The sequence below is a fragment of the Oreochromis aureus genome, linkage group 16 (genome assembly GCF_013358895.1).
Source record: "Oreochromis aureus strain Israel breed Guangdong linkage group 16, ZZ_aureus, whole genome shotgun sequence".
Lineage (NCBI taxonomy): Eukaryota > Metazoa > Chordata > Actinopteri > Cichliformes > Cichlidae > Oreochromis > Oreochromis aureus.
This window is the reverse complement of record NC_052957.1, coordinates 23,086,202-23,100,298: the sequence shown is the minus strand read 5'-3', so window position 1 is coordinate 23,100,298 and position 14,097 is coordinate 23,086,202. Positions and strand designations below refer to the sequence as shown.

Sequence of the window (14,097 nt, the reverse complement as noted above, 5' to 3'; positions counted from 1 at the left end):
CTAACCTAATGTCCACTTTGGTAGTGCACAAGTCGCACAAGTTTCAAGAATCTATATAACTCACTAAAATGGTATGGATGTCTGATGAGATATTATAGAAAATATTTAAACACAAAAAAATTGCGGGAACGTATAAGTCACACATCAGATTTCGACAGGGAAATATTCAATTTGAAAGGCTTCACTGAAAGACTGTGGAAGCGCAAAATGATGCAACAGTGGTCAGCAAAAAACAAAATCTTCAACCCTTTAAAGCCTGAATTCAAAGTCACGGCAAAAAACAATCAAGTGTTATCTTAATATTCTGAGCAGTCTATACTGTTAGACCTCAAACTGGCTTTAAAGTCTATATGATTTCCAGTGAATGAACAGCAAATTGCTGTATATTGGCTAAACAATTCATATACTATATTCTATAACAGGCCAAGAGCCGACACCTTTGCTACCCATAAGTCAAAATTTAGAGTTATTATCTCAAAAATTTCAAATCTCAAAAAGTTGCCTTTCTAACTCAAACCTCTAAGAAAAATCACTCAAAATTTAGAAAATAACTTGAAATTTCCAAGTCATTAAATTGAAATTAGGAGAGAATAACCTCAAATTTTGACTTTGGATGGCAAAATGTGTCTTTTTTTTCTATCCACTCTTCCATAGAAACCTTGTCAAATAAAAAAAAGTCTAATTGTGGACTGAGGCCAGAGACCTTTCACAGAGAAAAGCATTTTCCATTATCCTAACAGCTAAGTGTTCACTGCTTGCCAGCTAGTGCGCTGGCTGAAAAGTCAGGCTTTGCAGCAGCCTGAGAGAAATGACTGATTTTATAACGTGATGTGTCACAGTCATCATATATAGAAAATGCAGGTTGGAGTAATGAACGCAACATGCTTATTTCATTTGCATAAATGGTCTCCATATGTGTATATGCACTTAATCATGATATGCCACAGTTTTATGATTTACAGAAATTTCTTTTAAGACTCTACTGTGAGACCAATTCTTTAAATGCTTGACAATAAAAAAAAAAGTGTGCAGAGTAGTAACGTTCTTCTCAATGTGTGAACAGAATAATGTATAATTTCTTATGTGGTGCTATAACACTGTGCCAGGGAGCCATACAATTTACAATCAGTATACACCTTTTACTTAAAGCAGACTCTGAGGCTTGAAATGATTTAAGGAAGCTATAACTTCAGTGTCCATCCACAACAACGGGAGAACGTTTCAGTAGGAACGGCTGTAATCTTTTTAGCACTTTTCATGAAATAAATCATGTTAAGGACAATTCAGCTTTCTCATAACGGAATTAAAATGTTCCAAGATGTTGTATGCTGTTTTGTCTTATTGCGTTCATGACACAGATAAATGCTCACTGTCAGAGCATGTCAGGAAGCTTTAACAGGTATCCAGGAACATACTATGGCCACACATGGGTTCAGTTTTAAGTTCAAGGAAAGTTTTTTGCAGTTTGGAAATAGGTCAGGACCTTTAAAGCTCTTCACAAATGTATACACAGCACTTAGTCAGGTCGTATACATGAACTAAAGGATGTTGAAAAACTGGCAGGCACGATGCATTTAGAGGTCATATCTGAGTCAATCTAATCTCATTCACTTCAAATGAATTGTTTTCACTTCCTTGTATTTTTCTTTATTTTCATTTGTTCTTCAGGTTCCTCTCGTCTAAGTCTTGATTTAGCATTAACCAAATATTTAAGTTTAGCTGCTCAACGCTCTTCTTCAGTGAGTCAAGACTCTAAAGTGGTTTTCAGCGGACACACCGGGTAACTTTCTCAAAATGCAAATGCCACCTCACTTAGACTTAAACAAACAGCATTTAACAGCATCAAAATAAAATAACAGCATTTCACAACAACATGTTCTCACACGTAGATTTACTGACCTGTATGCGTCCTCCGGTGTGCTTTTAAATGCGAGCTTTTGGTGTACACCTTATTGCACCCCTCAAAGTCACATCTGTGGATTCTTCTCTTTTTGGAATCCGGTGACTCCGACCTCCGAGGACGCCGTATGCTGTCGATACTGAACGGGGACATGGAACTGCGAGGAGGACAAAAAGTAGCAACAGATAACATTATGAGAGTCTGACGATGTCTTTATCTTCTCCCATGATAAAGAGCAGTTGATGAGAGTTTTGAAGAGTAAGTCAGTCATTTTGAAATTAAAGTTAAGTACATTTCAATTCAAAACCTGCTGAAGAATATTGCAGTGTTTATTTAACACGCATTATTGCACCATTCACCATTTGCAATAAAAGGTTAATGTTTTTGTTTTATGCAACAAAAAGAACATAAAACATAACTGTCATACCGGCGGTAATGTCACTAGTTATTGTGTTAAGAGAGGAAAGGGTGTGTAGATAAAAGACAGACTGGTATTTACAGAGTGCTTTTGTGTGCTTAGTGAGAGCTCACTATGCGTTTACACTGGAAGCACACAATGCACAAAGACGTTCATACAGCACTTCGCTTTATGCGCTTGATCTAGAGCTCACAGTCACACACCAGCACCGATTTGGGGTTCATCTTACCCAAAGACATTTCAATATGTCAGACTCTAGGAGTCAAACCACCAGTCTTCTGATTTGTGGATGATTTTGATGTCCTAAATAAGTACAACCATTTTATCTCTTTTTTGTAAAAACGTAGTGCGTTTCTAAACGAAATCAACATATATGTAAGTTGAAATGCAAAAAAAAGACAGTATACAGTGAATATTGAAAGATAGACAGATTGAAGGTGGCAGAGCAGCAGCTTTGCCAGCAGGTGGCAGTGCAGCTCTACTTAAGTACCTCTGAAAAAGTACGTAAGGTAAGAGGGCTGATATTCGTATGGTTCCAAAGTGGTGAGATGAAGAAGTTTTTTTTAAATCTCTGTGTAGTTGAGTCAGTTTAACAGCTTCTGAGTAATTTATGTACTCATTGCATTTTGGCATTTCCTCTCCAACAAGCAGTCAGTATCACCGTCTACTGTATTTGTCATTGTGAAGCAATGCTGCAAAGTGTGTGCCTGTGTCAGTGAGCATGTGTGTGCGGTTTCACATGCATGCCTGACTTGCCAGTGTTTGTGAGCGCAGTTGCAGAGTACAGTCATCATATCTGTAGTTAATCTGAATGTACTGTCATCTTTGTGTTCTGAAGGCAGCGCTGCGCACAAGCACACAACCCAGAGAGAAATCCAGAAGGCAGCAAGAGGTGGTCAGAAGTTCATGCCTCGCCCATGATTGTTGACTGTGCAACAGTGAGCACCTTTTTACACAACACATGACTCGTGCACACAGCCGGCAAACTGGCGAGAAAAACTGAGATACGATATTGAGCAAAAACAAGAACATCTCTGTTTTGTAAAGGGGGGGAGGAGTGATATTTCTGGGATATATTTAACAGGGTTCTCTGCCTATGCTGTGAGGCTCGGAAACAGGTAAAAGGGTGAAGTGGGTAAAATAAAAGCAGAGTAGCGGGAGGAGGAACTGCTAAAATCATGTCAGAGGAACAGGGGCTGCCAGACAGGCCCTCCAGTGAACTGTCTCCACCGCACACAACCCACTTCCTGTCTCTCTGTCTTACACCAAAGCACAGTCAAATGCAGATACAGTATACACGCACAATAAAGATACACACACAGCTACACGCAGGCTATATAAATACACTGAAACAGAAGCGCACGCATGCATACAGATCACCTGTTACTCTTGGCTTACTGCCAATCTGAAGCTGTACAGGAAATGAGCACACGGGTCAGATATGAAGTGAACTCCATTTCCCCTCTCATTTCTCTCTCTCTCTCTCTCTCTCACTCTCTAAGCTCAGGGAATATCGCAGTGTAACGTGATGACAAAACAAATGAAGAATTTTAGACGAAGAGTTAAACTCCTTTTCTCGAAATGATTGATGAGGTTACCGCAACACATATAATCTAGATGAAAATTTAGAGGGCCCTTTAGAGTCAGAGGTGCTGTAGAACTCTGTGTGTGTGTGTGTGTGTGTGTGTGTCTGCCCAGGAAAGTAAAGAGGAGAGCCAGTGGAAACACTCTGAGCTCAGACCATCGAGCAGATGAGGCGGATGTTTACATTCTGACTTCATCCATGAAGTGACTTCATGATTATGATATAATTTAGGAAGGTCTGAGCACAACAGCTTCTAAAACAAAGAACAAGCAACCATCATAAATTATTTCACCGAATACAACGCTGCTGCGTTTCAAGAGCTCAGTGACAGATTGGTTTAATCAGTAGTGGGAGTATTTATAGACGTTCTGTGCATCTGTATTAAAAAAAAAAAAAAAAAAATTAAGTGAGAAATGTTCCAGTTCTCAAAGAAGAACGGCCATTGCTCACCACCGCTCACCAGTGACATAAAGGTAAACAGTGGAAAACTTCTAATCCCGCTTAAATGACATTTTAATGATTCAAGTGAGGAAATTGGGTCACAACAAAAAAGCCAGTGAGCAGAATTCAGTGCATAATTGAAAAATAGCCATAAAAGTTAAAGGCTTAAAGAGAACTGAATATGAAATACTGTGACAGAGTTATTACTAGATCTATTGATTTAAGCTCCTGCTGCACACGTACAGTCATGCGATTTGCCTGATCATTACTATTCTATACTATATGACTATTTTGATAATCTAATAGATGTCAATTGAGAGCATTTAACAAGAAAAAAAGTGGCAGGAATTCGGTGCTTTTCAACGATAGCGTTGTAAACGCACAAGAAGTCTTCACTTTTACTACCTCATTACAGATACATAAATTAATTTTGTCATTTTTTTAAATCTAATCATAATCCTAAATGCAAGAAAACATACAAAATGTATCTCTTTGGGTCTTTCATGCTTATAATATAGTTCTTGTGTGACCGCGAATTGGTTGTATTTTCTCATTAGAGCCCAGAGGAAAACTCACTCTGCCTTGAACCCTGAGTCACCGCAGCATAATGCTTGTATGAATGTGTCTGTTTGTGTCTCCCGAAGTAGCAGAAAGAAATGGGAAGTACAGCTGAGAATAATTTCAAACAGAGCTAACCTCTGTTTTTGTTCCTTTGTTTCCCCCTTTTGGGTTGTTTTTTCTCCCCTCATCATCCGCTGGGCTCTACCCGTACGACAGAAAGACGGGGAGCATGGGGAATGAGTTTGTGTCACCTGTATTAGGGATTTCCCACAATACAAGCACAATACATATTTCTCTAACTCCTCACCCGCAGCGGGGTCATAACACCGGCTTGAGCACAGCAACAGCACAACCCGCTTCAAGGCACTGGTGGAATTATCAAGAAAACAGGAAAGGGAGTGCTCGAGTTCGTGTATGTGTGCGCTGGAACACTGCCCACCGGGCATTCCTGTACCTGTCCGAGGATACTACCCCTCACCTCGCCCACATCTCCTCCCTCCACCTGCTCTCTGGCCCCCCAGGTCCTTGGGGACCCGCCAGACTTCAACAGAGACAACCCTCCCAACACAAGCCCCTGCCCCCAGCCTCACACACCTCTCCTCTCTGTCTTCCTCTCTTTCACTCGCGCTCTCCCACAATAGCCTATCCTCTGATCCCCAGGGAAACGCATGAATATGGAGGAGGTTGACCAAGTAGCACATGATACACACAAACTCGCTCTCTACCCAACTCTCCTTTCACTCATTTATTTATATATGGATACCTGGATTGGAGGCTGCAGGCACTCCCATCCTCCGCCCTTACACCTCGCCTCTCTGATGCTCTCCGGGTGACTGCTTGTGTAAATGTGGCTGCCAAATTATGTAAAGCTGCTCTTTCCACACACGCAGCGTACACATTTAAATGAAAAGAAAGGCAATATAGCGACGCAGTGGACTGATATGTTTATAAGTCGGCTTCTGTTGCGGTGCAGATGTCCATCGAGTGCATGTGCTATGTCAACACACAACGCACATTCTTCCTCTCTGTGGCCAAACCGGCGTGTAACTCAAGAAGACTACAGACTGCTTTGTTTTTCACAGACAAACATGCAAGTCTGTGTTCCTGTTGACAATGGCTGACCTCCTTCTGGAACCAGCTGTTCTGTCCACTGTGCAGAAAACACGTGCATGCATACAGTACAAAACACACACACATACACCGGAGGATTAATACTTACAGAAGTGCACACATACTTTTTTTTTTCACACTAACACACACGCACGCACAGTCACAGTCGCATACACAGCGTGCACACAGGAGTTTCCACACAGCACAGTCTGCACTTTGCACACAGAGAAGTGAGTGTGTGGGCAGGCCCTGGCAGGGCAATGCTAACCCTGGCTGGTGATTTATCTCCATAGTGAAAGCTTGGGCTGTGAAAGGTTGTGTCCTGCCAACCTCTGTTCTCCTCTGACCACCCGGTGCCCACGTGTGGCACTCAGGGGCACGCCTGTCCCTTTCAATAACCTGCATCGAAACCTGAGTCCTCCGGTGCGTGTGTGTTTGTGTGTGTCTGAAGCACAGCAACTTATACTTGTACCCCTGAACCACAGCTTTGCTATTATGTGCTGTACTTTGGAACTACAATAAAACATTTAGGTTAATTACAGTAGATGGTCACACAGCCAATCGATGACAAACAAACAATACAACATCTAGTACACAATGTCAAACCTACCAGCTAGAACATTACAAAACACAGTGAGTGCCGGCAGCCTTGTTAATGTCGCTACGGCATTAGCAGGATTCTCAAGGAGTCCTGGAATACTTTCCTTACAGTTAGTCTAAATAAAAGTCCGATGGGTATTAACTTGAGTCTAGCCAGGCTGGCAATTATGACTGTTCTGGGTTTATGAGCAGCAGCGCAACAAGGACAGGGCCGAGCCAAATGCTTCTCTGCATCTGATTTCCTCCCTTTATAGAATAAGAATTCTATACGCTGTCATCAACTTTTCATTTCAACACAGATGGACTGGCACGGCAGGAGTTGATGTCTGTAGGCCGAACAGGGCATAAAGTATGTCTGAGCCATATGCATACAGGCATATAGATGCACGCCCACGCAGACACATCCAAAGAGTGGAAGAGCGGTTATAAAACCACACGGAAATGCACAATGCTAAGGATTACAACGGGTCTGATAATGACGCCCTCCTCCAGGGAGTCACAAAAACATATTAGCACTCTGTGCTCTGTCTATTCAAAAATTCAAGACTGCAACATCACTGGCTTGGATGACTAAAGGGAATTTTTTTTTTTCAATTTTACCATATTAAATCCATTGAAGATGATTACATTTTCAAAATAAAAGCCTCTAATAAATGTGTGCACACATGATAAGATGTTATAATATAAAACACATTTACGTGTATTAAGCTTCATGCATTATTTCTGTGAGCTGTTTTTCTTTCCCCTTTATGCAATGCAGAGTGCTACTTATTTTAATAAAGAGCTCTGCTGTGCTGTCATTATTAACTATTTGGCTCAGTAATAAAGCAAAGTAACAGTAGTTCGCATAAATTTACTTTCCCCAGCACTAACAACAACACACCAGTGGAACAAACTGAAACTTTCATATAACCAAATTTAACACCGGTCACTGGTAAAGAACGCAATTACCAAAGCCACATACTTCTGAGCATCTTGTTGTCATAACGCTGAACCAACTCATGGCAGAGATCCACATTTCATTTATGGCTTTAAAGTTAGCAAAGAAGAAAAAGTCAGCGCCAGGATTTCCGGCGTGTGTTCAAGAAAAAAAACTGAAGATACTCACTCTTGTACAGCACGGGCTATAGACAGCGCGGTAGAGCCGGTCTCATTAACACTGTCCAAGGTCACGTTTGGCAGGTCATCGTCATCGCTGTCACTTTTGATCTGCCTTGGCGACAGGCCGTTGGGGTCTATGTGTGCTGTGAGGATGGGACACAGACATGGGAGACAGACACATGAAACTGGAGCTGGCGCTGTAAACTTATAAGGCATATCACATTGTGCGTCTTTCTAATTGTAATGAACTAACTCCTTTATATACTATTTCATCTGAATAACCCCAAAAGTATTCTTTTGTGTGCCATTATTTGGCATAGTAGTAGCTGAGCGTGAGTTGAGATGGCCTCAGTACTTGGCAGTATTTTCTCTCAGGAGCTGTCAATCAAACGAAACATTTAACTGGAGGACAGAACAGTCGACCGTGACTCTGTGCCCAGAGGTTGCGTACTTACAGAGTAGCATGCGAAAAGGACACACGTGTGCACATAATCTCTATCTGCCTCCAACCACAAAGATAAGACTAAAGGGTGGAGCACTGTTTGGCTGTTGCTGCCTGTGAGCAGCGTGTGGAAACATTTGCGCATTTGTTACTGTTTCCAACTTAAAAGAGCATGTGCACGCATGAGAGCAACTGTGAGCATCTGGTGCTCTATACAGTATGTGCACCTGAAATAGAATCATATTCATCATAGCGACGAACCTGTACACAACACCTGAAGAGATCAGCTGCTAATTTCTTCAACCTCAAAAATTAACAAGCAAAATGTATATATAGGTGCTTGTTTCCTTTTGCACAACATGGACCAAAACCACGAAAAAATAAAACAAAAGACCATAATGCTGTTGAACCATGACCCTCTGAGCCAGTGAGCTCAGTGGTTTCTGTCTCTTGAGCTACGCAGTAAGGTTACATCTATTCCACAAGCTGTGAAAACTTGTCCCTTGGACAGCTCATCAGATATACTGCCAGAGCCTGGAGCCATTCTGTCCATTCTTTCTCTTTCAGCGGACAGATGCGGCGAAAATCCCGGATAACACAATAAATTAATATCAGAAGAAAAAACAAAGACATGCTGTAGATGGAGAATTAGCAGCAGGGCATTCTAACACAGCACTTAAAAAAATGTACACTGTTAACGGTTGTGTAAAGGCTATTCTTGCTTAAAATCACCGGAAACACTGAATATACTGAGACATACAGTATTTTCCACTGAGCTCTACAACATCCCCATCTACTGTAAGCCAGGGTGCTTTTATAAGCTATCAGGACTTCACCTTCTCTGCCCTCTCAGCTGAGACTGTGGCCATAATGGCCCATAATAATGGTCTAGAGTTAGGAGCAGACATGGTGTTATTACTGGAGGGGGGCGTTGGACACAGAAATAATGCTGTAACTCAGTTGGAGCTTTTGCTTTTAAAGGTTTCTGCTGTTGTTGTAGACTAAGACATGCAGAGTGGTCACCAGCTCGCCGAACCCTATGGAAAACCTGTAATTAGCTAGAAATGCATCGCGTGTTGGAAACGGGGATTGGAGGGTGGGGGTATTTTGAACTAGGGACACAAAGGAGGAGTGGTGGAGAGGTGGGCAGAGCACCGGATTTCTTCCTTTCTCTCCTGTTGTTTCCAGTCAAGCCCTGTTTCCATGGCAACCTCCTACCGGAGACAGGGAGACAGCAGTGAAAGAAAGGGTACCCGCCTTCTCTGAAAGAGGATGGCCAACCTGTGTATGTGTGTGAAAAGCGTGTGAGTGTGCACCCCATATCTACGCTGAGAACTTTAATAATCGCACTAAAGTTTTCTTGGTGGGGGGTGGGAGGGGGGCTGGATTTAGTTTGGATTTGCCTGATGTCAACAACTTATTTGTTTAACCACCGACCAGTAGTGACACCTGACATTCCAGATAAGGCAGGAACAAAAAACCTCTCTCTCTATATATAGATGGATAGACAGATATAGATATTTTTTCTATGGCTTTAATTCATTTTTGATTTGGCTTTGATGGTGGAATGGTGGATTTTGTAGACATCATATTAAATGCAATAAATAGCCAAATGTTCTGGTTCTCAACCGTTTGCACTCTCATTAAAAGTAACTGCGTCCACCACACCCAGCACTCATCCACCCCGTTTCCTTTGTGCTGGGTGCGTTCAGAGCCGGGCACTGCTGATGTTGCTGCGTGTATGTGTGTGTGCATGCGTCTGTTTGAGTGCCACCCATCTTCAATATCCATCCACACCCTATTATGCAAGTCTTGTTTTTCCCTATCCTTCCTTCTTTTCCTCTCTCCTCTCCCTGGGAGCTGACATCTAGCATTTAAAAAAGCAACAAAAAAAAAACAACAACCAAAAAAAAAAAACGCCCATCTCTGAGGACCACCCCACCCAGCCGGCCGAGTGTCTGTTTGAGCACATGCTCTAATTACATATCATTGCTTGTTTGCTTGTACGTACTGTACATGCACGGGTGTGAGCCTTAATGTGTCTATCCCTTCTGCATGGAGTGAAAAGAAGCAACCTCTTTTTACAACCAACAGTTGCCCTGTGTACCGCTCAGACTTGGACAGAAACACCTACTGTAGGCTCGCATCCAGTGGTTGGCAGTAAAACCACACCCAGGGAGAAAACCAACAACACATCCAAGGCAAGGCCGGAGAGGTCTAACTCTCAGACTACCCCAGACTTTTGCTTCTTGACAGAGGGAAAGCTACCTGCACTGGAGGCTGTTAAACATGAACAAGGCGTTCAAGCTCTAAGCCTTATCTTCCCTCTGAAGGGGCAACATTTTTGCCCGAGAGGCCATTCTGAAAGCATGGACACTGACAGCCTGCCTTCTCAGCAATGTGTTGACTAAAGACAGAGCAGAACACCTGCCAGATAACAAACCACACAGCTTGTCACTGAGCTTTCCCCCTCTAACATTTCAAAATCCTCAGTGCTAAATGTCAGTCTGTGTCATCCCTTATATCTGACCCAGGTGCAGCCAAAAAAACTTCTGTAATTGTTCCCAGAGAAAGCTGCGAGCGGTTTCTCTTTTCATACACCTCTTAGTAAGAACACATTGAAGCTTATTATGATTATAACCTATTTTAAGTGAGTTAACAGATTTAAAAGTAATATTTCTCAAAAGGTAGAGCCTAAGAACAGGTACCAGCACTTACAAACTCTTAAATATCCTATTAGAGGTTTCAACCAATCTGGTTTAGTATCTAGGTCACATGGTTCAGGTTAGTGGCCATCCTTCAGTCAGGCTGATCAGGAATCATCATGGCCACCAGTGGAGAAACACGCCAACAAGGTGGTAAGCCATTACATTTTTTAATACAATTGTAATTTTCAATAAAACAAAAACGTGATTTCCTAATTAAAACTCACTGGTGTAGAAGAAAAATTGACCTTAAAAAGTACGCAATTCAATTCAGAAACTTTTGAAATATATGTATCCCTGAGATACATTTTAATCTGAAAAACGTGGTAATACTAGCTGCAAACACAGAAATTGCATTATGAAAGTATTGCTTTATCTTTTCCTGCGGGGCATCGCAGGTAGCTCATTTTGTAGGAAAGAAAGAAAGCGATTAGATTGATCCACGCAAGACTTTCAGACTTTGAGCTCAGTGATAAAGGTGTTGAGAGATAGTTGCAGCGGTTTACACATTTGCCATAGATGTGAAAAGACCCCCAGTTCGAGACCGGGAGGAGTCTCAGGCTGGCGTACTCCTAGGGCCGGTTCCAACAGATAATCGAGAGGGTTGCGTCAGGAAAGGCGTCTGGTGTAAAATCGGTGCCAAATCAAACAAGTGGATATATTCGCTGTCGTGACCCCTTGGGAAATAAGGGAGCAGCTCAAAGTACCCCCCCTCCCCACTGAGAGATAGCTCTACTGCAGAGGTAGAGGGTAAAAGTCCAAAAACCCTCAGTGGATTTGGGTTGTGGTAAGCCTACACAGTATTTGTAATGTAATGGCCAGGAGAAGCTAGAATATATAACTTCTCTTTATTGAATCTACCATTAAAATGTTTATCATTTTGACTTTGTTGCACCATAGGGCAACGTTTCCTTGCAAGTACGCCTCAGAACATGCAAAATACACCAAAAAAAGATGTGGGGCTAGAGTTTCACAGGGGCCCAGGCTGCTCAGTAAATATAAATGTAATAAAAAGGCAGTAGCACAAAACCTGAATCATAGTTGAACCTTTTGCAGTGTATCTTATTAAAATAATGACAGAGCTTTAATAGAAATCCCAACAGAACAAAGTTAGCTGTATAAATATAGAGCAAATTCAGAGAGCAGGGTCTCACCTTTGCCCTGGCTTTTGGCCTCATCCAGCAGAGGTAGCATGATGGCATTGTTGAGGCTGGAGGGTGATCGAACGGCAGTGGTGTACATGAGGGGCAGTGACTGTACCACAACTGGGATGCGGTGAACATGGCTGGCGAGCTTCCCGGCTCCCTGCAGGCTCAGAGGGCTGGATGGAGGCGGAGGCACAGAGTGCAGGATGTGCAAATATGGCTGACCTCTCACCCCAGTTCCCGGGGCAACCAGAGGGCCCGATGTGAGCACCGACGAGGCTGAGGTGATAACTGATGGAGAGGAGGAGGAGGAGGATGACGACGATAACGAAGACGGGGAGAAGGCGGATCTGAGGGGGGATGACGATGAAATCGTGGTGGCGGATGAAGAGGAGGGGCGGGGTTTGTTGATGGACAGGTCGACGGGCTCGGTCTGCGTGTGGAAGTGCAGGTCGTGGGCGAGCAGGTCTTCGGGAGGTTCCGGTTTAACTCTGCTGAGGAAAAAGGGGACGCCGTCCATCGCAGTGTAAGGGCGCACTTTGGGTGACTGTGGGCGTAAGAGAGACAGTGATGAGTTTAATGCCACAAAATACATTAACCTCAAAAGACAGAGTGTTTCTATAGCTGAAATCCAAGGTCTAATAGTTTTTGTGGAAATATTTGATATGAAACACAGATACAGAGCAAAATATTCATTTAAGAGTTCAGCTTCTCCCGTGAAACTGGCATGATGTCACGCACAGATTAAACGCACGAGTAAAGATAACGTCTCTAACACTCGCCTCCTTTCGCTCCCTCGTTCTCTTCTCCTGCCCTGGGTTGCACTCTCTCTTTTTCTCCTGTTTTCCATGACTCCCACACAAACGCAGCTCTCTTGGCTCCCCTTGTCTCTCTCTTAAATCTCCTTTGTGACGGTGAAAAAACATCATATGGGCTCAATTTCCTGACCGTCTCTCTCCGTCTCTCAGAAATGGGCCTCCTAAGGCCAATGCTGGTGGCTTAGCGTATCCCTCAACACATCTTTCACTTAACACCAAGCAGACTGTAACACAACCTCTCCATCTGTCTGCACGCGTTTCAGGAACCTGTTTACTTGGAAAAGATAATAGAGAACACACACGGTAGAAAAAGTGACGCTCGCCCTGCTACTATTTGCTTCTAAGGGCTCCCAAACTTTGGCCCCTTTACTTGATATCGCGGTCTTTGTTCTAATGTCAGATTAGCCGAGTTGCATGTGATGCGGCTGATCTCGGCTCACTCTGCTCAACGTGGGTGCTGCAAAGTGTGGTAAGCAGTGTTGATCCTCACAGTGGAGCCTTTCAGAGGCTGAGTCACAGTTAGTGCCATCAGGGAGCGAGCACGTCCAGGATTTTTTTATTTTTTTTTAAATAATCAAACAGGAAAAGCTCATTAAAATTAAAAGGAAAAAAAAAATTTCACTCCAATAGCAGCTGCAGGAGAAATGAAAAATGTTCTCTAATGTGGGTTTTCATGCTCACTTTTGTTTTCAGAGACTCGCATTTCTTTCTCCTTATGTAATGCTGACTGAGAGTCGATCTGCGGTGAATTACGAATTTTTCTGAGTGGTGTGTATGGGTGTTCTTTTATGTAGTAGCTTACTATTTTTACTCCAGACTTGTATACTTGTTTTCAGCCTACAGGAAGTGTTACAACCCCATGAATCAAAAAAAAAAAAAAAACTTCACGCAGCGTAACTCCTCCTCAGTTGGAAAACAAACCATGCCCCATGAAAAATGCTTTCTGATGAACTCTGGACCTCAGTGGGGTTCAGCTCAGAGTCACTGGTGTCGTGTCAAGATCCACAGTAAAATATGGTCTGGGTCATTACCCACCACCCATTTTAGGCATGAGCCTTCACAGCGTTTCGTTTGTGTTATTCGTCAGGGGTATTGCTTCACAAAAAAAATGCTCAATCACGCTGTTTATTAAGAAAATGGAAGACACGATCAGTTCTAGTGTACTGTGATAAAGCAAATATCAGTAAAGGCTTCAGTAGAAGCAACTTAGAGTGCTGCGAATCCACAGTGGCATGAGGCTGCCAGCACAGCAACAATGAGAGCGTCATACA

General features: G+C 42.8%; 1 protein-coding gene across 2 annotated transcripts in view; it reads right to left on the bottom strand.

Annotated features, from left to right (window-relative positions):
• The window catches only part of klf12b (Kruppel-like factor 12b), a 38,913-nt gene that overhangs the window by 4,392 nt on the left and 20,424 nt on the right, over nt 1-14,097 (bottom strand). For both annotated transcript variants that reach the window (XM_031734484.2, XM_031734483.2), the window contains exons 3-5: nt 12,018-12,555; nt 7,724-7,859; nt 1,900-2,057 (exon numbers count right to left, since the gene is read on the bottom strand). In XM_031734484.2, the coding sequence (XP_031590344.1) occupies nt 1,900-2,057; nt 7,724-7,859; nt 12,018-12,555 (832 nt within the window). The remainder of the gene's footprint in view (nt 1-1,899; nt 2,058-7,723; nt 7,860-12,017; nt 12,556-14,097) is intronic.